At 38.4% G+C, this 23,872-nt stretch overlaps 1 protein-coding gene across 2 annotated transcripts; it reads left to right on the forward strand.

Moving 5' to 3' along the window:
• Positions 1 to 303: 303 nt before the first annotated feature.
• On the forward strand, positions 304 to 22,236 carry MYBL1 (MYB proto-oncogene like 1). Of its 2 annotated transcripts, XM_054285257.1 has the most exons (16): positions 304 to 363; positions 4,650 to 4,752; positions 4,877 to 4,948; positions 7,676 to 7,768; positions 8,939 to 9,159; positions 10,854 to 11,037; positions 11,256 to 11,330; positions 12,805 to 12,909; positions 14,170 to 14,403; positions 14,703 to 15,068; positions 15,539 to 15,681; positions 15,906 to 16,020; positions 17,609 to 17,725; positions 17,813 to 17,917; positions 19,835 to 20,014; positions 21,849 to 22,236. In XM_054285257.1, the coding sequence occupies exons 1-16, from the start codon at positions 344 to 346 to the stop codon at positions 21,975 to 21,977; spliced, it is 2,262 nt and encodes a 753-aa protein (XP_054141232.1). In that variant the 5' UTR covers positions 304 to 343; the 3' UTR covers positions 21,978 to 22,236. The 2 variants fall into 2 exon arrangements, with proteins under 2 accessions (XP_054141232.1, XP_054141233.1); XM_054285258.1 differs by lacking the exon at positions 19,835 to 20,014.
• The last annotated feature ends 1,636 nt before the right edge of the window (positions 22,237 to 23,872 follow it).

Consider the following 23,872-nt stretch of genomic DNA (forward strand, 5'->3'; position numbering starts at 1 on the left):
CGGGCGCCGCCGAACCCCGCGGCAGCTCTGACAGCATCGGAGAGCGAGGCGCAGTAGGGGCGAGAAAGGGGCCGCTGCGCGCCCCGTCCTTGCGGGCAGCGGCCAGGCCGAGCCATGCCTGACGCGCCGGGGCCGGGCCGGGGCTGAAGGCGGCCGCCGGGGCGCTGCGGGCACCGCGGGCACCAGCGGGCCCTGGGAGGATCCCTGCCCGGCTAGAGGCACTCTGAGCCGCCGGTGCCCCGCTACGTCCCTGCCCGGCTGTGAGAGAGGGAGCCCGGGCGGCTCGGGGGCTCCGTGCTGCGCCCCGCGGCCGTGGCGGCCCCCCCTATGGTGCGCGCCGAGGATGGCGGAGAGACGGCGCAGGTGAGTGCGGGACCGGGGCGCTCTGCGCTTTCTGCCCCCCTTCCCCTCCCGGGCAGTGCTGCCTTCCACGCCGCCGTCCCGAGCCCAGGTGCCCCACCGTGCTCCGGGATCCCGGCCAGGTGCTCCCCCCTTGCCCCGGGATCGCAGCCAGGTGCCGCCCCGCCCCTTAGCGCTGCTCTCGGCCTCCTTCACCGCCCCGGCCTCGGCTGTCACTGCCCACCTCCCTCCCCCCTCCGGCACCCGCGCAGGTATCTCTCCTCTCGGACTTCTGGGCACCTCCGCTGGGGTACAAATCCCGCCTTTCCCCTGGCAGCTGCTCTCACTTCTGTGCTTTCGCTCAGGTCGTCTTTGTTGTAGCTTACCTGGGCAGCTGCGCTTGTCAGTAACAGCTGTGTTGTCTCCGCTGTCGCTTTCCGTGCTGGTTATTTTCCTTTTGCTGGAGTAACACTTTTTCCTTTTCACCTCCCAAGTGGCTTTGGCGCAGCCTTGATATAAGGTTTGGGCTGTGGATTCTTTCCGTATGTTCAATGGACCTACTTTTTCTCAGCTGATATATTATTTGACTGAAGATATCACAAACTAGCCTGAAATATTCCTGAGAGATCACGTTTTGCACAAGAGCTCTAGCAGCTGCCCTAGACGGCTTTCATACATCTTTTGTTATATTGACATGAGAATGGGTGTGTCTTTGTTTTGTATTCAGAAGGTGGGTCTTGGAGAACTGTTTAGTCGCTATGGTTATTCCCGTCTTAAATCAGTTTCTGGAAAGTTAGAAAGAGGTGTAGGAGAAGGATTAGGATTGGGAAAGGAAAGGATACTCGGTGAGTTATCTGTGGCATCTGGGGTTTGTTGTGAATGTATACTTTTCATGGACTTGGGGGTGGTTTCAAAGTTACACATATTAAAACTGCTTTTGTGTTTTCCTCTGACATGGGAAAAATTATGAGAGAATATTTTTCTGCAAAGCTGCAACTAAAACAAGAAAACAATGCTTTGGTGTTCTCGTTGTGTAAGCCACTAAGGGCTTTGCTTGCAGAGGCTGACTGCTGAAGCTATCTGTTCTTGGCTCGGAGACAGCATGTTTCTTGGCACTCCTAATAAGCATTTTGTAGTTTAAGGGACTTTCACCTGTGGTATTACACACAGTGGTTTCATTTTTGTCAAGCTTTAGGTTGTATTATCTCTCCCATGGCTGTGGAGTGCTTTGATTTCATGATTGAAAGTAGAGCGGGTTGTGGATAGCAGAGGAAGGTTTGGTTAGAGATCGGTAGCCCGAGGCGGATGTTGTGTCAGTGCCTGATGATGGTATCTCCTCAACTCAATCATTGAAGCTAGGAGTTTGCGTGAAAGTGACTTCAAGACTTTTAATCTAGGTGTGAAGTAATGACAAAGTGTAATTGTTTTGCACCAAATGGTATTAAGTTTAATCTCACATTCATTTAATGTTAAATTTCTCTTGGTTGTTACAGTTGCAAGCTTGATTTTTTTCTTTTAATGATCCTCAACTCAGAATTGCAAGGGCAGCTAGCGCAGATCTCACAAAATATGTACTTTATTGTCCCAGTTGTCTTATTTGATAAACTTGGTGGATGCCTTCCACTTCAGTGCAGTATTTTAGCAGTTTCATAACTGCAAGAGAATTATCAAAGGAGCTATAACAATCCCATGTGTTTAAAAATCTTGTCTTTTTAATTGAAAACTTCAAGTGGTAGTTTTGATTTATAGTCTATCACAGCACTGGTGTAAGCCAGACTCAGGACTAGGTGCTTTTTCAGGTGGGATGGAGGTGCCAGAGGGGTCGGTGCCTGCCTGGCTGGCAGAGGCACCGGTGTGGCCGTGGGACTCCCGGTGCAGGGCTCTGAGCCACAGCTGCCCCAGGCGGGGCCCCCACCTGCTCTGGCACTGCACATGGAGCCCTGCTCTGCTCTTGGGTCCCTGTGCACATGGAGCCCTGCTCTGCTCTTGGGTCCCTGTGCACATGGAGCCCTGCTCTGCTCTTGGGTCCCTGTGCACATGGAGCCCTGCTCTGCTCTTGGATCCTTGTGCACATGGAGCCCTGCTCTGCTCTTGGGTCCCTGTGCACATGGAGCCCTGCTCTGCTCTTGGATCCTTGTGCACATGGAGCCCTGCTCTGCTCTTGGATCCTTGTGCACATGGAGCCCTGCTCTGCTCTTGGGTCCCTGTGCACATGGAGCCCTGCTCTGCTCTTGGGTCCCTGTGCACATGGAGCCCTGCTCTGCCTTTGGATCCCTGTGCACATGGAGCCCTGCTCTGCTCTTGGGATCCCTGTGCACATGGAGCCCTGCTCTGCCTTTGGATCCCTGTGCACATGGAGCCCTGCTCTGCTCTTGGGATCCCTGTGCACATGGAGCCCTGCTCTGCCTTTGGATCCCTGTGCACATGGAGCCCTGCTCTGCTCTTGGGTCTGTCCCCCTGCACATGGAGCCCTGCTCTGCCTTTGGATCCCTGTGCACATGGAGCCCTGCTCTGCTCTTGGGATCCCTGTGCACATGGAGCCCTGCTCTGCCTTTGGATCCCTGTGCACATGGAGCCCTGCTCTGCTCTTGGGTCTGTCCCCCTGCACATGGAGCCCTGCTCTGCTCTTGGGTCCCTGTGACTTTTTTCCTTACTGAAGATTGCTCACGAACCAGTTTGCTCTGCAGTGGGTGAGGAGGTCATATTGACAAAGGGCTCTACAAGAAGGCCTGATTTTAGTTATAAGTGAACTGTATGGCCTGCTTGGTATGAAATGGTATTATGAGAAGTGTACTTTGGTATTACAATCCTAAGATAGATCCCTGAAGTTTGTCAAATACCTGTGGACAAAAGAAAAAAGAGGAGTTGGTAGGGAGGCATAACAAGCTGTTACTTCTGAGTTTAAGTTCTGTTTTTGTAAGTCTTAACCCATGTAATGCAAACCTCTTAAAGCATTTGTAGCTCATTTTTTTTCCGAAAGTATGATGAAGAACTTGCTGTTGGCCTTCCCACAAGTTTGCTGCCTTGTCTTTCAGCAACTCAGCAAAGTTTTAATTTGCTTATGTTTTACTGCTGCATCATGAAGCTAAGTAGGGCAAATGCTGATGTGGTGTAGGATGTAGAAGCAAGTCTGCAGGAGTTGGGCACTTACTGTCCTGTGGCAATGCTTTTGAATAAAGTATGTCCTCGGTGGCTGACAGGAACAGACTTAATGGGAAATAACAAATAATGTGTACGTGGTTAATCAGCGTGCTCTGCTGATAATAGCATGTTCTAGAAAATAATGGAGAGATCATCCATTGAATGTGTTCTTGGGACACCAGCACAGGTTAATTTCATTACTGGGGAAGAGTTTCTTTTTATACTTTTGATTAAAAATTGAAGGATGAGAAGAAATAATTTTTGTTTAGAACCTGAATTTATGATATTTTTATCATGCTTTGTACCAATAATAAAATGGAGAAGAAAATTGCCCTGTGAAACTGCTTTTGATTTAAGTGATGTATTTGGATGGGAGTCCCTTCTTTGTGCCTTTGCTACAATTAGTGCAGGGGCACAGCAGCTCTTGTTGTTAGAGCTAGGTTTGCACATGTGTTTGAATTTATGCGAACATGAGTCACTGACAGAAGTTTCAGCGATGATTCCATGAAGCTCTTCCCGGTGCCGCCTGTTTGGAAGGCTTTGTTTATGCAGGCTGTGGAGTTCCGCGTTTCTCCAGTAGATGGAGCGGGATCTACGCGGAGTCGCAGCGGTAGCTGGCTGTTCTGCGCTTTGGGGCTCCGCGCTGAGGCCCAAATTGTTTATTCTGGAACGTCTCTGTCTTCAAAGATTTGTATCTAATTCCTGTAACACCGAGGCAACGCTTTTGGTCAAGTCAGGAGCCCACGTAAAATCTCAAGTTGAGATTTACTTACTTAACATTCTTGTTGTGTTTGTTGTTTCACTTACGGAGGTGGATCATGAATGTGTTTTGCAGCCTAACATCACTCTGTAAGCTCATTCATGTAAAATAAAGATGAAAAAATGTATTAGAAATGCATGAGTCTTAAAAAGTAGTTTTTACTTCAAATTTAAATCTTGTCTTGGAAGGAGTTATCTGTCCAGTGTGTGGCCTTGAAATTAAAATTAATTTGGTAATTTGACCTGGTGAACTGCTAGAGGCAGACCTTGTGATCGTGCAAATCCCATGTGTCATTTTAGAACAATATGTACAGATTGGAGAAAACCTGCAAGTAATTAGAAAAAAAGGTTTTTCAGAGATGTTTTAAACTCTCTTTTGATCTTCTTCACTCATCTGTTGTATTTTGCAGTGAGGAAGACGATGACTTTCAATATATGGATCATGACTATGAAGTACCACAGCAAAAAGGTTTGAAGAAGATATGTAGCAAGGTGAAATGGACCCGTGAAGAGGTAATACTTTTTTTTGTTTTACTCTGATCCCTACCTGATCTTCTTAGCTCATGAAATACGTTATTATTTAGTCTTGTATTGGGGTAGCATGTAAAATTTATTGGCTGAGGTTATGTCTTAACAGGATGAAAGGCTAAAGAAGCTGGTGGAACAAAATGGTACAGATGATTGGGCTTTCATTGCTAGTCATCTACAAGTAAGTTGAATCTCTGTTTCAGTTAAATTCTCTTAATATTTATTTACTTTGGTCATATGTCTAGCTTGGAAATGAAGTGAAATAGACTCAGAAGCACATAATAAGAACTATTTTAGAGGATTCTTCTAAAACAGGCTTGATCTAGCTCAGACCTTGAGGAATCTTATGGGGTCAGTCTTCAGTGATGGTCTGAAATGATCAAAAATGCCTTGTGTTCACACTTGCTATTTGTTTTCATTATGGAATTCATTCCTGTATCTTAGTGGTTCCATCACTCGTGGTGGCTCTATCCACAGTTCACAGATTGCTTCTGAGGCAGTTAGGAGAGTGGGTTGCATCTGAAAGATTTCTTGAAAGGAGCAGGATTAATTTTTTAACTGCCATAGGCAAGGGGGCATGTGTGTTTTATTTATTTATTTGTGTGTGTTTGTTGGGGTCTTTTGTTTGTTTGGGTTTGATTTTTTTCTTACAGTGATGACTGCTTCCCTGAGGTAACGGCAGAAAGTACCTACAACTAGAATTGATGGTGTTTGTTTCTCTTCTGAACAAATGCTATTAAATGCCTGCTATAGAATATAAGGCTGAAATTACTTCCTAGAAGTGATATTGGATATTGAAATATTAGAAATCAAAAAAATTGGACCTCCTTCTGCCTTTTGAGGTTCTTACAATATTGTGTGGGATGGTGTGGTTGTATGAACTTCCACTGTAAGGTAAAAAAGGACTTGAATTCTAAATGATGAACAACTATAAATTTGCATTGTTCTCATGTTTTTATGCAACTGTGATGCCTCTATTTTTTTTTCCAAGTGGCAAAATATAGATATCAGGTAATGAACTCAAAGCTTCTAATTTTAAGTCGTGTAAGAACAAATCCATATTCCTTACATGTACCTTATTCCCTTATAAAAATCAGTGACATGAGTGGATGGCAGAGGAGAATCAAAAAGCTTTTATATTAAATTGTTTGAAAATACATTTGGCGATACTGATATGCAGGTGTAGTGTGGAGTTGCATTTAACAGATCTAACAGTTCAGTAAAAAATTCTCCATCTGAAAAAAAATGTTTCTGGAGACAAACCTGTTGTTCAGCTGGGCCCAAGTGAGGTTGAAAAAAACGTTCCCCAGTTATCATAGGAAATGTGCATAATCAGGTGCCTGCTGCAGAATCATTGATATTGGAAGGAATTTCTGCAGGTCATCTAGCTCACAGCCCCTGCTCAAGCAAGGTCAGGCTGCCCAGGTCAGGGTTTGGGTTTGATTATCTCCACGGATGGAGCCTGCGCAGCCTTTTTAGGTGACCTAAATAATAGAGGCTGCCAGCCAAATCATAGAGGCTGGCATAATTCACACTTGTTACTGATGGTCTTTTGCTGGGAAAGCCAAGGGTATCTTGAATTGTAAAGGCCCTCAAACTGCTGTGCCTTTAAAACCTCATTTCTTTGCTGGACTAGCACAGATAAACCTTCCCTCCATTCTGCCTGAAAAAAGTGAAGATGGCTTCAAGGTCACTCTCAAGAGTGAGAGTGTAGCTTGTAATCACTTGATTTTTTTTTTTTTTTTTTGTGGCTAAGGCAAACTGAAGCGATTATATTGTTTCATTCTGTCATTTGCTTTGCTCTTCTCTCCAAATCATATTATGATTTCAGAAAGGTCTGGAAGATAAAAGCACTAAAAGGCCACAATTTAAAATGGTTTTGTCCAAATGGTAACAGCTATTCTATATTGAGTCTGTCTGTTACAGCTTCGCTTCAACAGGAAATGATGATGTTTTGTAAAAAACTGTAGTGTGCTTTTAATCATACAGTTACTACTTGTGATTAGCTTGAAGGTACTGTGAACAGTGTAATGTCAAGTGTCAGTGTTCTGGGTGGTTTTTCTGGTCTTGCAGACTGCTACTTCTTTAACTTCATCTTAGGTAACACCTTTATTTGGTAGACAAGACCAGGAAAACCTTGCAATTGGTACTTGCTATCCAACAGCTTGCTCTGAAGCAAGTAAATAATTGTGTCCCAGTGTTAAAAAAGTATGCTGTCCTGGGCCAGGCTCTTACCTGTATATTTGTGAGCATTTGACCAGCCTTTTCATATAGACAGCTTTTAGGAGGCTAAGTGAAGGTTACTTCTCTTTCATAACTGGGAACAATATTTCAAAAGATCCTTAGTGAAGCTACAGAAAAGCACCATCTGTCCTGACCAGCAAAACCAATCTTGTTTAATTAGTATATGTTAACTAAATTTGATCTAAATCTGTTTTCCTTAACACTGTAGTAAAGAGCCGAGAATACATTCTTTTGGGATTTAGCAAAAAGTGTATTCTTTTATTTGGAAGGAAAAGTATTTCCTTAAAAATTTCTCCCCTTATTTAAATTATAGATAATGTCAAAAATAGATCAACCACAAAGTTCAGAGAAAGTGGGGAGTAATGAGAACAAATATAAATTTTTCTTAAAAAATGAGTAAGTTCTGAATTTGATTATCAAGTTAGTACATTGAAATAATTAAATTAGAGCTTCATGCAAGGTTGGTTTTTTTTTTCCAGAGAAGAGATTTTTATAAGCAAATGGAATAAGAAATAATAAGGGAGAGTTTAACGATTATACTTAGAACAAATTTCTAAATAAGTCTTTTAATTTGAAATAAGCTAATAATTCATGCTAGAATGTATTTACAGCTTTATGTATTTGACAGTATAACAGCTACACTGCTCTTCTAAAACTGTTTCAGAATCGTTCAGATTTTCAGTGCCAGCATCGGTGGCAGAAGGTACTAAACCCAGAATTGATTAAAGGTCCCTGGACTAAAGAAGAAGATCAGAGGGTAACAAAAACTAATTGATACTCTGCTCTTTAATAAAATCGACATATGAGTGCTAAGAATGTGTACTTTTAAAAAGTTCCATTTCTATGTAGTTGATGTCTGATGCATCTTGTGATGTGGATACTTTTATTACATTATGATGTGTGAGAAGAAAAAAATTCTCAAGTAGATGGAATGTTTGGTCTGCTCAAGCATTTAATTTCCCATTAGTGAGATTGCTGGCTGAATTACTCTAGCTTATCAAGTAGGGGGGGATCTCTTTGTAGCACTAAAGGTCAGAGGTCTCATTTACATCTTTTGTTCCTCAAAACCATCAGACTTGAAGGGTTTGGGAACTAAGGGAAATTATTTCATAACCTACTGTTACAACCCTGAGATCAACTCATTTGGTTAGGGCGTAGTGCTCATAATGCCAAAGTTGTGAGAGTGATTCCTGTATGGGCCATTGGACTCGATGATCCTTCTGGTTTCTTTTCAGCTCAGAATATTCTGTGAAACCATTTCCTTGTGTAAAGAAGCTATCAGTGGTTTAGGCTCCTCTTTCACCTTCCTATTGTTAATCCATACTGTAGCCTTTTGCCTGCATAACCTGGACTGCCTGGTAGGGAGATGCAAATACAGATTTCTTGTGGTATTTCAAACTGGTTTCTTGTTCCTACTGTCTAAAACTGTTCTAAGATATTGTAAACTACTGTTTGCCAATTTATGAAGGTGGTCTTCCTAATATATTTTTTTTACAGTTTTCATTAGTCTTTTAAGAAAAGCTTCTACTCTGTAAAAACTCCCAATCTCCATTTCATTTCTAGATGTAGAAGTGTGGGTCTTTTCTCATATGAATATTGTTGAAAGTAGTCAAATGAAATGTTTACCCGTTTCTTTTTTGGCCTTTCCAAATGTCAGCTTATGCAATGAGTGATAGAAAGGAAACTTCCAAATGAATGTTTTCATCAGTATACACTTATATTCTAAATAAGAGAGAGAATTTGGAGTTAGTAATGTCTGATTTCTTGAAAAATCATTTTTAAACCCCCAAGTCACTGTGTGCCTCCTTAAGCCTAATATCAGTTTCTATTAGAATACTGTTCTAAAATGTGTGTTTATCAGTGTCCTCAGCCTTTGATTAGGTAAATTAGGTTTTGAAATTATAATGTGCTTTCATCTATATTGCAGGTTATTGAATTAGTTCAGAAGTATGGTCCAAAGCGCTGGTCTCTAATTGCAAAACACCTGAAAGGAAGAATAGGCAAGCAATGCAGAGAAAGATGGCATAACCATCTCAATCCTGAGGTAAAAAAGTCTTCATGGACAGAAGAAGAGGACAGAATAATCTATGAAGCTCACAAGCGTTTGGGAAACCGATGGGCTGAAATAGCAAAACTGCTTCCTGGAAGGTGCTTTTCAACTCTGTTTGTGTTAAATGTTGGAATATGAAAAGTGCTCATCTCAGTACCCTTTTAAATCTCATTAGTTAGAGAGCATCTGCTGAGATTACTTCAGAATATAGTTATCTTGATAGATGCTAAAAATCTTTCACATTTGACCTGTATTCTTAAAAGGATGTAAAACCCATAAAAAGAGCTCTAACCATTTGAAGGTGTCTTCAGATTCCTCCTGATCGCTTAAAAACCCTCTATAATAGAGCTGAACTGAATTAACTGCAAGCAGTGGTAGAAAAGTGGTTTGATACCAAACTTGATCTCAAAGTGCCTTCATTAATATGCATTTGTTGGTGACTTTCCTGGTTTAAGATCTGATTTTTTTTTTTTTTTGTGTAGCACTTGTTGAACTGGACACTTGTAAAAGAAAATCTTAGTAACCCTCAAAAGTCCAGACCTAGGGGTCATGCTTTGCAAAGTTAGTTGGTTATCATGAGGTCTCTATGTTAAGAATTAATTGTATGCATTGTTTGCCTTATATTTCTTTCAGGTTTCACTGCCAATTTCTATGGTTGTGGAAAACAACATTTTAGTGTGTGAACAGTTTAATGAAATAATTCTTTTACCTTGTACTGTTAACTGAAATTCAGTGTTAACCTGTCCCTTTCTGAATTCAGTTTGTGTTGAAGAGGTGACTGTCTAGCTGTGCCTGAGGAATGTCAGCATTTGTTACCTTGGTGTAATGAGGGCTGCATGCCTAAAAATTTTGTGTTTTGATGAAGTGCACAATCCATGGCTCACAATAAATCCTTTGGAGGAATGAGAACAGACATCTAAAGAGAATTTTGGAGAGGGAAGATGAATTTGACAGAAGAATTCCTATTTGCTAGCTTGTTTGTTGTCAATAAATTGGACACCCTTAGCTAAAGACTGCTAAGGATCATAGATCTAGAAGATCTGAAGAGTCCAACACTACTGGGATGAAAAAGGCAAATACTTCTTGGAGTGCCCTTAAATGAGAACGGGTCTTTAACCAATTTTTGTTTCTGTGTACCCCTACCTAAGGCTAGGAATAATAAAACTAGTGTTTTAGACAGTAATGCAGTTATAGTCTACTCTTGCCTTAATGTTTGTTTAGTGTTTGGAGTGACTTCAGCCTGCCTGTCAAAATGCCATGCCTGTTTTATCCTATCCATGATCAAGGACGTGAACAGGTAGTAGGACATTCTTCCACAAAGCTGCACATAAAATGCAGAACGGGGGTTGCAGGCTGTCAATTTTAGAAGAGATGTCTTCTGGTAGCAAACACCAGCCAAAGTGCCTTTATTATGTTTTGGGACAGGGAGGTGATTTTCTTAGCTACCTGCACTGCAAATTTATAGCAGAGAGGTAAATAACAGTGTTCATTAAATTATTCCATGTATCTAAGAAAAAAGGTTCCTCATAATGATTACAGTCAGAACCAAGGCTTTCTCCTTTTCTGCTTTTAATTTCTGGCACACTTCAAGTTTAGTGGAAGGAAGTTCTAAAAAGAGTGGCTTTCTAGTCATTATGCCAAAACCCTGCTGATAACAGAACTTTCGGTCTAAGCTGCCGGAACTTTTTGAATTTGTGGCTTCAGATTAACCTACTGTACAAACCCTGTCAATTGTGTCATATATTAAATTTTGAGATATGGAAACCAGTACTGTTTTATGCTTTCATTTTAGGACTGATAATTCGATTAAAAATCACTGGAATTCAACAATGCGAAGAAAGGTGGAACAGGAAGGATATTTGCAAAGTGTTATAAAGTCTGAAAGCGCTAGTTCTGCTGAACTTCAGCCCCAGCCTTGTCTGACTATGGAACACTTGCACACTCAGAATCAATTTTATGTGCCTGTTCAGACACATGTAAGTTCAAAATTTAGAACAATAAGTATCTCCCAGTTTCAAATAATTGATTTGGTTTGAAACAAACATCTGAAAGATTGAAGATCTGTTGAGTATTTTTGTGATTTTATGGCAACTCAGGATTTTGTAAACCATAAACAATTAATGTATAATAAACTAGAGTTCATTTTATATCCTCATTTTCTTGAGCGTTTGTAAAATGTTTTATGTCTTTTTAGATTCCAGCATATCAGTATGCCTCACCAGAAGGCAGCTGTCTAGAACATGCTCCATCTTCTTCCAACATAGTTCAGGTAAATTGTTAACAGCCTTCATAAATTAAGGAGTATTTACTGTGTAGTATTATTCAGTAAATTGAAAAGATGTGTATCTTCAAAATGACTGTTAGTCTTTATCATTCACCTACATTTATATAGGTTCCTCTGTAAGTAAGCTTGCTAGTGTAGTTGGTAGTTTTATGCAGGGAAAATGAAGCTTTCTTTCTCTATCCCAGATACATGATGTTTGTGCTTATTTCTGACAGAAATATGGCTTAAAACAGTCTACTTGTTAAATCTTGGGGCTAAATTGTGACCTATATTAGCATTCCCTAGCTTACAAGAGGTTTAAGACAAGACTTTACTATTTACATCTATGTAATAAATATAACCCTATCCTGAAAAACTCAACTTACTGTGACTTACACCTCTGGCTGTGCTTTTTTGTTCTCATTAGGTTTTATTTCTTTCTCACTGATAAACATCTTTCAATAAGTTGCCATTCTGCAGCATTCTAAATCCTGAAGAATTAAGCAATTTTAAAACAAGTAGAAATTGGATATATTATTTCCTTTTGCTTTTTTGGGCTCATTTGGAATATATCTGAAATTCCTCATGTGGTGCAGAATGAATATTGATCTTGGTATCTAATATGATGCCTTGGAAGAATTCCTGTTTATTTGGAATTAGTAAAAGAAGTAAAAAAAGACACAGGGAATAATACATGGATTTTTTTTGTGTTAGATAGAGAAATTCTGTAGAACTCTCTACCTAACCTGAAGTTTCCCTGTGCAGGCCATCTGTTTCATGTTGCATTTTCTTCCCTGATAATGGTATAGGAATACAAGTCACAACAAAGCCTCAATTGGCTTTTGACAGTCTGGATTGCCCTACACAGAAAAGTATAAGATACTTTCTGCTCCTTGAAGTACTCTCTAAACTAGTGATAGCATATATCCTCGCCTATATTTATAGCAATAATGGAAGGTGTTAAGGAGGTTAAGAACAAACAAGCCAATCAAAACCAACTAACTATTTTTCTTTTCTGATAGTAGTGTTGGGATGACTTGTATAAATACTGTGTCAGCAAATGCTGATTTGAAACACTTTCTCACACACTTAGTGAGGATAAATAACACAGAATTGTAGAAGGAATGTGAAACCACAAACATATAAACAGTGTGCCAGCACTTGGTTCTATTAAAGATAGAATATAGTGACTTTAGTTCAGAAAGTGCTTTAGCAGACAGATAACTTACAGACTTTATTAGAATCCAGTTAAAATACCACCTTACACACCACTTTAACATCAGGTCCATCTCCTGATAATTGGAGTTGTTTCAGTTGTGGGTGACTTCTGTACTACAAAATTGGATACAACCTGAACAGTTTTGTTCCCTCTCTGTGTAGATTCCTGTTAAAAATACAGCTGTGTTATAATGCAGAATCTTTACTGTGAAGAAGTGGTGGAAGTAAAAAATAGTAATGGCTTCTTTCTTAAATTTTTCAGCAGCCATTTATTGATGATGATCCTGATAAAGAAAAGAAAATAAAGGAACTTGAATTGCTACTTATGTCAGCAGAGAATGAAATCAGAAGAAAACAAATGTCTTCTGTAAGGACTGTAAATTTCTCTAAATATTTGAATTTGCATTACTGAGGTTAATCCTCAGAAATTCAGTAACGGTTGTGTGGTTTAGTGTGGTGTTTTTTTCACCTGACCCTCTAAAATCAAACCTATGGCTGTTGCATTGGAAAACAAAAATCTATATATTAGAACTGAGACAACTTATTTTTATTGCAGTTTTCTAAACTGTGAAGACAATTTAGAAATTGTCTTCACAGCAGTATGACCAACAATTTGGCAGTTCCTAAAACCCAGTATTTTAATCCTCTTCAGGAGGTGACGTGTTTGATATCATTGCCATTCAGTTTTATGGATCAGCAATGTTGAGCCTCTGCCCAGTAGAGGTGAAAAATACATGGGTTTTGCCCCATTTGATTTCGAAATGTCCTGTGTATTATGTTTTCCTCAAACTTCAGTGTGAGTGCTTGCAATACTTAATACCCACATTTGGACATAACAAACACTAAATAAATATGCACTGTACACAATTTGTGTGTAAATTCAGTGGAATTTCCCTAATTCCATAGAATTAGGGTGACTTGCAGATGGCAGTCACTGATTTCTTCAGAGGGCTGGGCATATCAGACACCCAACTAACCCAACCATATTGATCACTAGTTTAGGTTACAGGTGAACTTCAGATTTTATGTGGCAGAGTTATTCCCGCCATTCTTTTGAAACAGTGCAGTCTGCTTATCTAGTAGCATCTGGTTTGCTTCTAGATTTCCAGTGAAAATGAAAATTTGTTTCTTCAGTACTAAGCAGTCTACTGAAGTGGGATAACCTTTTAGAAGTTTACTCAGCTATTAATGCAAAATCTGCATTAAAAAACCCCAGATCAAACAAGTAGTATTTCACACTCTAGAAACATTTTCTGGTCTTAAAATTAGAAGTTCAGTGTTCTGTACTGAAGATTACTTCATATACTGGTGTTCAGGTACACAGGAGACTTGCATCAGAGATGGCTTCCAATACAGCCCATAGTTACCTAAGTTGTGAGTGTGTATAAGATATGAATGTGAGGTTAGATAAAAATCTTACACAATTTGAGAATGTTGAGCATGGTAATGTAAAGAGAAGGCTAATTTCTTTAATTGAAACAGATAATGAGTATTTAAAAATGCCAGAATTGATAGTTATGCTTAGTCTTTCCACACACTACTTTTTTTCGCACTCTGCAGTCACATAATTGACTCTTTTCAGCCTCTAAGTTGAATAAGATTAATGTGTTTCTTCACAATTTTTTAGCAAGCTGGAAGCTTGTCTTGTTGGTCTGGAAATTTTATCATGGAGGATTGTATGCCTAATACACTAAGTAGCCTTGAGGAACAAACAAGTAATTTCTACAGCATGGATGAGACCCGCATCACACCTGTTCAGCAGAATTCACCACCTAAGTACTTGGGTGTAGAAGCAAATAGAATGTTAACACCTCTACAGACCATTCCAGAATTTGCAGAGGCACTAGATCTTATGGAAATTGTAAGTTTGTATTCCTTGTTAAAAATAAGTGTTTAATTAGGAGTGTCATCTTACACAATATGTGTAAGATACTCTTAAATTACCATATTTCGTGTTTGTCTATAATTTCTGCCTTATCAAGTGCTTTATTGCCTGTTTAAAAAGAATTGTGTCTTAAAATATCCAGTGTTTTATGACTGTATGAAAGACACAGAGAATAGTTCAGTATATGGCTTGTGGAGGTAGAGGGCTGATAGATTGGCCTGGACATTGTGAAGTAGTCTGGGATAAGCTGCTCGTGTTTTGCCCCCACGGCGCAGGATCCGGTGGCATGGAGCGATACGTGCTTTGAGCTCTCCGAGGCCGTTGTGTCCCCTGTCAAGCCGGCCCCAGTGAAACTGATGCGGCTCCAGCACAGCGACGGGGCCGCCGAGTGCCAGTACAACGTGGGCGTGATGCTCGATGGCAAAAACCACAGCAACATCAGCGGGGACGAGGAAACCGTTTTTTCATCAACCTCAAACTTAAACAAGTTCAGCAATCCACCTGCTATCCTGAGAAAGAAGAAGAGGTTGCGTGCCGGGCAGTCCCCGGTTCCTGAGCTGAACGACGGCTTGTGTAACGATGCCGTCAATGTGGCGCTGAAGCGCACGCCAGTGAAAACACTACCGTTCTCTCCATCGCAGGTGAGGGTGTTTGTAAATGCTGCTAAATGTGAAGACTCTGCTGGGTGGGTTGTAAATTGTAATAGTTTCTTCCCTAGTAGTGCATTGTAGCCTAAATAAACATGTCAAAAAACTTCTTAAAACATCTGCATAAGGGTAAATATATTAAAAATATACTGTTAAACAACCTCTGTTTTGAAGACTAATGGGGAGAGTGGTAGCAGCAGTGGCAACCTGTGTCTCAGCTCACACTTTCTCATGCAAATAAATGTTGCTAGAGACCTTTTGTTTCTGTGACCTAATTAAGGAGTAGGGATTTTAAAAAGAAAATCAAGGTTTCAGCAATAAGTGTTAGTCGAGAATAGAGTACTGGGTTTTGTCAGTAAAAGTCTTTCAGATATATGTATATAATTTGGAGGGTTTTGCTGTTCAGCACAATGGTGAAATTTTGTCTTGTAAGATGGCTTTTTTTTTTCCCTTCTTGTGCTTAGTTTTTCAACACTTGTTCTGGAAATGAACAATTTAACTTTGAAAATCCTGCATTTACATCAACTCCAATCTGTGGGCAGAAAGTTCTTATTACGACTCCTTTACACAAGGAAATGACACCACAAGATCAAAAGGAAAATGTGGGGTAGGTTTATTACATTAAACATCTGGTGGTGTTATTAAATTAAAGTTTAATACACATGGGGTAATGCTATGGTGATCTCAGTACTTTCAGATGCATGGTAGTGATATCTGTTGTGTAAATGAAAGTATTTTAAAATGTTTCTTAGATTAATTTTATTACATTGCTAATGATAAAATATTAAAATGTTAAAATGCACATATGAATGTTTTTCTATGCTTGAATAGTTTTAGAAGTCCCACAATGAGAAGATCTCTTTTGGGTTCAACACCAAGGACACCAACTCCTTTTAAGAATGCTTTGGCTGCTCAGGAAAAAAAGTATGGTCCCCTCAGACTTATGGTATGTGATTGTACTGTTTCTTTTCTTTTTTGAAGTCTAAATGCCCTCTTGTTTTTGAGGTATTGGAAGCCTCAGTGTGATCTTAAAAAGCATTTACTTATCCTAGAGAACAGCTAGAATGTGAATCAAAACCACTTTGGATGTGGTTGTTAGACTTGTATCCTTCAGTGTAGTATGAAGGCATGGTCTTCTTGAATAGTAATTCAGTACATATAATAATTTGATCCACAGTAATCTTAAATGCCTCAGTTTCTTGTTTGTGAGTTGTTTTAAATTTGCATATCCTTGCTAAAACTGTATCTCTTACAAGGTGGCTGCATAAATGCCTGAAATTTAATACTTTAGGATTCTGTTTTTTCAAAAGAAAAATTATAAATCAGAATGAATGGGTGTGGGTTCTCCAGCTGGGTAATCTGGTAAGAGCACACTGCTGTAGTTGAGTATGACTGACCTCATTATTCTAAACAACTTTCACATTTCACTTGAAAAACTGCATTATCTTTGAATCCTCTATGTAAGAGCTGAGTTGTTCTTTGATTTTGGTGCTTCTACAGCACTAGGACTGAAACTAGGTGTTTACCACAGTATGGTAATCTTGAGTGATGTTTGCAGTTTTCTTCATCTTAAATCCCAAAATTTTAGTATAGCAGTTCATGATCCTCTGATTCAGCTGGCTGTCACACACTTTTTTTTTTTTTGTTTTGTTGACTATGGATAATGTTACCTTTTTTTGTTAGTTTGTTCCAAATGAATTAAATTTTTGTTCTCTTCCTAGCCTAGCTAAGGTATGTTAATGCATAATAACTTTTGGAATTCAGGAGACATATGCTTTTCAAATTCTGAAAAGATTCCAGCCAATATATATTGACTGCTTCTTTTCTGCAAACACAGAAAGTAGCTCAGACTTTGCCACAGGGCTTGGCACCATCTGTGTTACCCTATAGATTCACAGTCCCTCACTATGCAAATGGAGTGGTTTGGCATTCCTGTTTCTGTCCACTATTAACCTCCTGTTCAAAATCAAATTTTGAGGGCTTAAGGGAATTCTTCTCCTGTTGGTACACAAAGGAGCCATCTGTATGGCTTCTGTGAAATTCTGTACTGTACTTAGGACTATCAATGTCTTATTCAAAGATTTGTGCTAAAATTGGTATAAATTCATTTCACAACAACAGTTACACATTTCCAGTACAGTGTTTTAGTATGTTTTTATGCATGTATATATACATATATGTGTTTTAGGTAGGTATTTAGTATATATAAATTACTTTTATCCCTTTTATCAGTGGATAACCATTTGCAAACAAATAGTTGGTCTTCTTCAATGCTGCCTTGCATTTTTTGAGGCATTGTGTGCATATATATGTTTTATCTGGCTAAAAATAATGTGGAGTAAAATGAACTTGAAATAATCTTCATAGCCTTGAAGTGTAGCCCTGTGATTTTTAACTACAGTAGCTTAGGTCCTTTCTTGCTATGTTTTGCAAGATCTCTTTTCTGGCCTACATTAGCTGAAAGTAGAATGTTGTAAGAACTGGCCACTAATAGACTTCCTGTATTTTCTTCTTCAATTTTAATTAATGTTTAGTCACAACCACTTGCCTTCTCGGAGGAAGACATTAGGGAAGTTTTGAAAGAGGAAACTGGAACAGATATATTTCCCAAGGAGGAAGATGACGCTTTGTATAAAAACTGCAAGCAGGAGGTAATATGACAATAGTAATTTCAAATAGGTAATAGCTGCTTTGAAATAATATTTTACAATTATTTTTTTGCAAAATGTTTATTTCAGCACAACTTTTCTAAAAAAGTCAGAAAATCACTGGTCCTAGATCCACAGGATAAAGAAGAGGTTGGGGCCCAGCATTTGACAGAAGATAATAGTTTAGATGTACAGGTAAGAATTAAACTGAACTAATCTAACTGAAGAGCATCACTGACAGCAATATTAATATGGAACTGTGTATCTTTTGTTCTGCCCACTAAAATAAATTTTTGGACCGAAGTTGCTAGATTAATGCACCTAGAAAGTGAAAAGTACCTTCAGTTTCGAATATTGTTTTAAGTACATAAGAAATAGGTGAGCATTGGGCTGGAATTAATGCATGAATTTTTCCTTTCAGTCCTTCAGAGAAGGTAAAATAATGTGAATGTAGCAAAGCTGTTTCCATGCTGGTTGCCTAAAAACTTTAGCATACACATCATGCTGAAGCTTTCTGTAATATACCTGGAAGATGACATTTACTCCTGTGCTGTGCATGCTTGACAGTCTGGAAAATGTGTTCTGAAAATACCTAATTGCATATTAGGGAGCATGTTTTTCCTGCTTCACATAGTAGGGGAATACTTTAACAATTATCAAGCATATAAAAGATGAAGTTTGTGTGCTTCCTCTGCCTAAAGGAATTTGAATACTTCTGCCTCAACAACCAGGACATGAAGAAATCATATATGAGGCTATTTTGATCCCTTTTTCCTTTAAAAAGAAGCTTAATGTTTTTTCAGTTGAGTAATTGAGTAGCTTACTCTTTAGTCTTGTAGGAAAATTTTTTTTCTAATGAGTTCTTACTGCATGTATGTGTTTAATGCTTAAAGAGTAAATGTCTGTAATTCTTGATTAGATTTAAGGCTATATACAGGATGCAGGAGCTAAATTCCTTAAAAAGCCAGAGTAAGGTGCTTAGGTCATACTCCTTTCTAGCTGGTTGTCTAAATTCCCGTCTAAAGTGCCTCTCAGATTCTGTGCCAAGCCTTGGAATCTTCCTGCTGGGTATTGGGTGCTCTGCCACCTAGTGGGAATTGCCAGCTTCCCCAGGAACGTCTTTTGGGAGGAGCAGCAGTGCTGCAGCCATTCCAGTCATGACCAGAATGCCTGCTGTTCTCTTAGTGCTGTCTTGTTATGACACATTATTGTGGATCACTGAGTCCAGGTTAAGATACACCTTGATGTTTTGGTCTATTAAAGGCTGGGGACTGGGGAAAAGTTGGTTTTTCCTGCATTTTTATAAGGAATGTTAGTGGAACAAGAACATTCATTCACTCTTAGCAAGAAAAATAGTGGTGGTATCTTATTTAAAAATGAAAAATATACCAGTCTTTAAGTTGAAATTGTGTGTCCATGTGATGATAATTTAGGAATAAGGTCTGAGGAAGAATAAATACTTAAAGGTGGTTTAATACAATTTAATGGGGTGTTTCTGTAAGCAAGCAAATACTTAGCCATTGTTACTGTGAACTAACTTTTGGTCTTTAAAATTTACATGTATCTGTCTTCCACTTTTGTATACTGAAGCTGAATTAATTTATGTTTCTTTCCATAGGCATTACCAATACATAAAATTCTTCTGGAATGATCCATGCAGTGTTTATTTCAGTTCTTAAAGCAGTTCCTCCCCCTGAAATTGATGTGATATTATTTTTTTGACTCTAGTCTCCTTGTCCTTACTTTCACAAGGATTGTCCTAGATGTGAAAGGGAATTTTCTTTTTCTTTTAAACTGTTCTGTAGTTACCACCCTATCAAATCTTGTTCTTAACAAAATATATTGGAGTGGCATGGCTTTAGAGTAAAGAAACTGTCTACTCAGTGACACCTAAACCGTGCTTGCAGCTGCTTGCTGTACTATGGATCCCACTATGGACTAGGCTAGTTCTTCATATACTTCATTACATTTTCTTTTCAGATTCTTTCCTAGGGTCTTTTTGATAGTATTGACTTAATTTACATTTTGGCTTCTCTGAAGACAGCATTTGAAGCCTTTTCGTATTAACTACTAATTATTATTCCTGTTTTCTACTCTCTTTTTTGTCAATAGTCAAAAAATGCATATACCACATCTTTATTAATGACACCATTGTTGGAAATACAGGACAACAGATGTAACCTGACATCAGAAAAACAGGATACAAATCCAGCAAACAAAGCAAATGCAGTAATTAAGAAGAAACTGAATACATGTGCTTCAAAAAATATCAAAATGGAGAAAACTCTTCAGGTCTGGATGCGAGGAATTCTGTTCATTCTGTTAGTGGGTTAACAAAGAAATTCTGTATTGCTTTATTTCTGTCTTGCAGTAATATCTAGAATTGTTGAAAGCAGTGATCCAGTTTCAGTGTTTCTGTGATTCTTATTTCTTGTAAGTTGGTCATTTTTCTGCAAAGTGTTTATTCATAGCTAAGTTCTTCAAACACAACCCTGATGTTTCACACTTTGGTTCAGTGAAACAAATTGATGTTTCACTAAGATTTGTATGTGGGAGGTAAAAAAACAGGGTAGGGGGAGACCAACAAAACAGGTTTGGGTGCCCAAGACTAAGAGTTAGAAAACTTGACCTGGTGCAAACCAAACTTCTTTAGGACTTTAGTTTCTCAAATTTGTCTGGTGCTTACTCTTCATAATAAGCCCAGTGGGATTCATTAAGCAGAGTTTATCCACAGATTCTGTTTGGTAATTATTCTAGTAACAGGCCTGTTCTTTTACATACGTATATTTTCCATACTGGTAAAACCACTGAAGCTAGTTTTCCCTCTGTCCTGATCACCAGCTTTAAGAAGAGATTTCTTTGACCTGACTTTGTACCAATTCCAGTTTGTCCAATAGGGAAGTAATGTATAAGGTATTTTTGTCTTCTCAGAATATCTACTCTGTACTAATAAAAAAATTTTGAAAACCCAGAAGACAGGATACCTGGAGCCTGATCTTCTATATTCTACTTAATTGCTTTAACAATTGTGTTTTTAAGTAGAGAGACAACAGTATTGCTTTCTGATCTTTTCTTATGAGGAAGAAGAACAAAGTTCATGTAATTGTGATATTAAAAGTAAAAAAAAAAAAAAATTAAAAAATTCTTTTGCTGTGAATTGCAGCAAAGGTGAATACATCTATCTGACCCAGAAGTATGGTCTTCAGAATACTTAAAAGGGGAGCTTAGTCATAGTATACTCAAAAATATTTTCATTGAGCCATCTTTTTACCTTTTTCTCTTTCCCCAGAGAAATTCCCCCTCAGTTTTGTGGCCTCTAACCCCAAGTCCCTTACATGAATCAAGTTCTGCTAAATTTACAGAGAAGCTCAAACAGCTAATTTTCTTTGTGAATCAATATGTGGAACTGATCCTTTGGATCAGTTTCTAGCTCCATGTGGGAGGGAAAGGATCTTGCATTCTTCATCATGCTACAATCAGCCAGTGTCAGATCCAATTTGGAGCTGAAATGAATCAGCTTGAGATTCAGTACCTTATGTGAAGATGTAGGCTTTGCTTATGGAAAAAGCAGGACTAGTAGCTTAATTATTCTTCCATTCATCATTGTCATTCCCAATTCCTTTGCTGTTTCTAATATATTCCCCAAAAGTCTGACCATTCTTCCACAGCCATCACTTGGTTCAGTGAAGTTCTCACAATCTTCTTTTTCAGTTCCCAAATCATTTTACCTTCCTTGGTGTCTCCAGACAGCTGTCAATAATGTGTTTTTCTGCCTGTTGAACTTTGCACATTTAAAGAGGAAGATATTCAAAAAGATAACTTAATTAGCTTCCCTTTTATGTATTAATTGTTGAACTGGTTAGACTCTCTTGAAGAATGTTTTTCATTTTGTGTGTTTGAACTCAAAGCATAACCCAGATGCATTGCTGGGGAGCTGTATTTAAGGGGTGATGAGGGAGCTTTGTCACAAGTTTTAGGTACTGTACTGTAGAACTGGATCCTTCTCAGTAAAATATATTATTGCTAGGCTTGAATAATTTAGTACTACTCTGAAACATTGTATGAGAATTGCTTAAGTATTTTAGTTTGTTAAAAGAACCTTTTTAATGAACTTTATTTTATGCAGCCAAGTCGTGACTGGGAGGCAGTTGTTTATGGAAAAACAGAAGACCAGCTTATCATGACTGAACAAGCAAGAAGGTATCTGAGCACATACACAGCTACCAACAGCAATTCAAGGTCTCTGATACTGTGATGGTCACTGCAGCTGACAACCATCTCTTTCCATTGAAACTGAAACAATGTTGAAGGCCATTCCCGTGCCATACTTGGGAATTGAGTCTTTGAGAGAGTCTGCCAAGGGAAACCTTAAAGCTACCTTAAAGCTTCCTTTCTTCTTCTGACTGACAAAGAACAGACACAAAGCTCTTGCATTCTTTACGAAGGGAAACTGCAAACAGTTCTGCAATGAATTTTTTAGATATTAAAAGAGTAACCCCCTAAAATATAAAGAAGGGTAAAATACATTGCAGTACTGACAACATACAGTTTTTAGGTCTATTTTTCATATTTATTCTTTTGACTTGCATCGCTTTTTTATCTGTTAGAGCATTTTCAATATAGAGTAGGTTTATAGGTTGTTACTGGTTTCCAAACGAGCAACATACATGACTGAATGTGCTTTTGCTTATGTAGCATTTTCTAGTATATAAAGAAACACAATGGAAAGGAGTACAAAGGAAGGATAGAAAGTTGCACTACTAATTTTTTTTGGTATGCTGCAAAACAATGAAATTAACTACAGTGTTAAATATATTTATTTGCAAATGGTACTAGAAGTAGGCAGAGGGGGGTGAATTAAGTTTAGTGTAAAGCATCAGTATTTTCTTCATAAATCTCAAAATGAGATGATTGTTGAATGTATTGTACAGTATGTAGGAACAAGCAAAATTTTGTAAATTGGAAAGGAGTCTGTTTTTATAATTTATTTCCATTTCAAAGCTTAAATGTAGATATTTATATGTATGCAGGTTGTCTAGAGGCCAATGTTGTTTCCTGTTAAAACAGCTAAGATGGAAAAAGGACAAGTTTAAAATATATGAAATGGCAGAAGAATTACAGTGGTGAAGTGTAAAAATCTATACTGTATGTTACATCTACATAAAGATTGCACTATAGCCCTAAAATCATGTTGGTCTACAACATAATTACAAGGTATTCCTATATTATACAGCAACTGTTCCTGTACCTTGTTTAAATATATTTAGAAAGAAATGGTGGGGTCTTATATATGACCGAGGAGTACTTTGTCCTGCATAGGAACTAAAAACTAATGCATTTACAATATGTATATTTTATTCCTTTTTTTTTTTTTTAAGAAACTTGGCACCTTGGATCTCAAAACAATTTATCTGCACTTAACTTTGACCATTATATACTGACTAAATGTTTGAAGAGCAAAGAGAACATTCTTTTATTTATGAAAAGTCTTTGTCCTTATTTAAAGGTATACAGGTCACAACACTTGCTTTAGTTGCCTATTTTAGGTATTTGCACTTATTTTATGTCTTTATTTTTGGTTTTGAAGGAATGTTTTGGTTTGCTTTTGTTGTAGAGATTTTTATGTAGTTAATTTCGAGCAAGTTATAATGGAGTGCTCTCAACAGAATACTGACAGGTAAATAGAATTGTACACTGTAGTTTTAGTTATTTATAATTCAAACACTCTTCCTCTCCACTCCCGGGTGTGCTGCTACAGATCGTGGCAGAATCGGCTTGCTGCTATGAGAGATGGAAAGAGCGAGCATCATATGCACTGTATGTAAAATTACACGATGTCAGGTTCTCTAGTTAACTTAATGAGATCAACCAGTACTATGCAGGGTGTGGAAAGTGTTCCTAACACTTTAATATCAAAGATGGTAGAGAAGAATTAATTAATGGAGAAATTTAACATGTGATGGATGAGCGGCACAAGGAAGGTAATGGGTTCTTAAATTTTTTTAAAGCATCTCAAAGCTTATACAATCCTTGTTTTTATGAGCTTTTTGATATTGGCTCTGATAGTAATTGGCACAAACATTTTTAGCAGTTTTTAATTCACATCAAAATTTCAAGGGGGGCGGGAATCCTATTATAAGCAAGGGATCA

The sequence above is a fragment of the Melozone crissalis genome, unplaced genomic scaffold (assembly GCF_028551555.1).
Source record: "Melozone crissalis strain CALT ecotype California unplaced genomic scaffold, PUWL_Pcris_2 ptg000042l_1, whole genome shotgun sequence".
Taxonomy (NCBI): domain Eukaryota; kingdom Metazoa; phylum Chordata; class Aves; order Passeriformes; family Passerellidae; genus Melozone; species Melozone crissalis.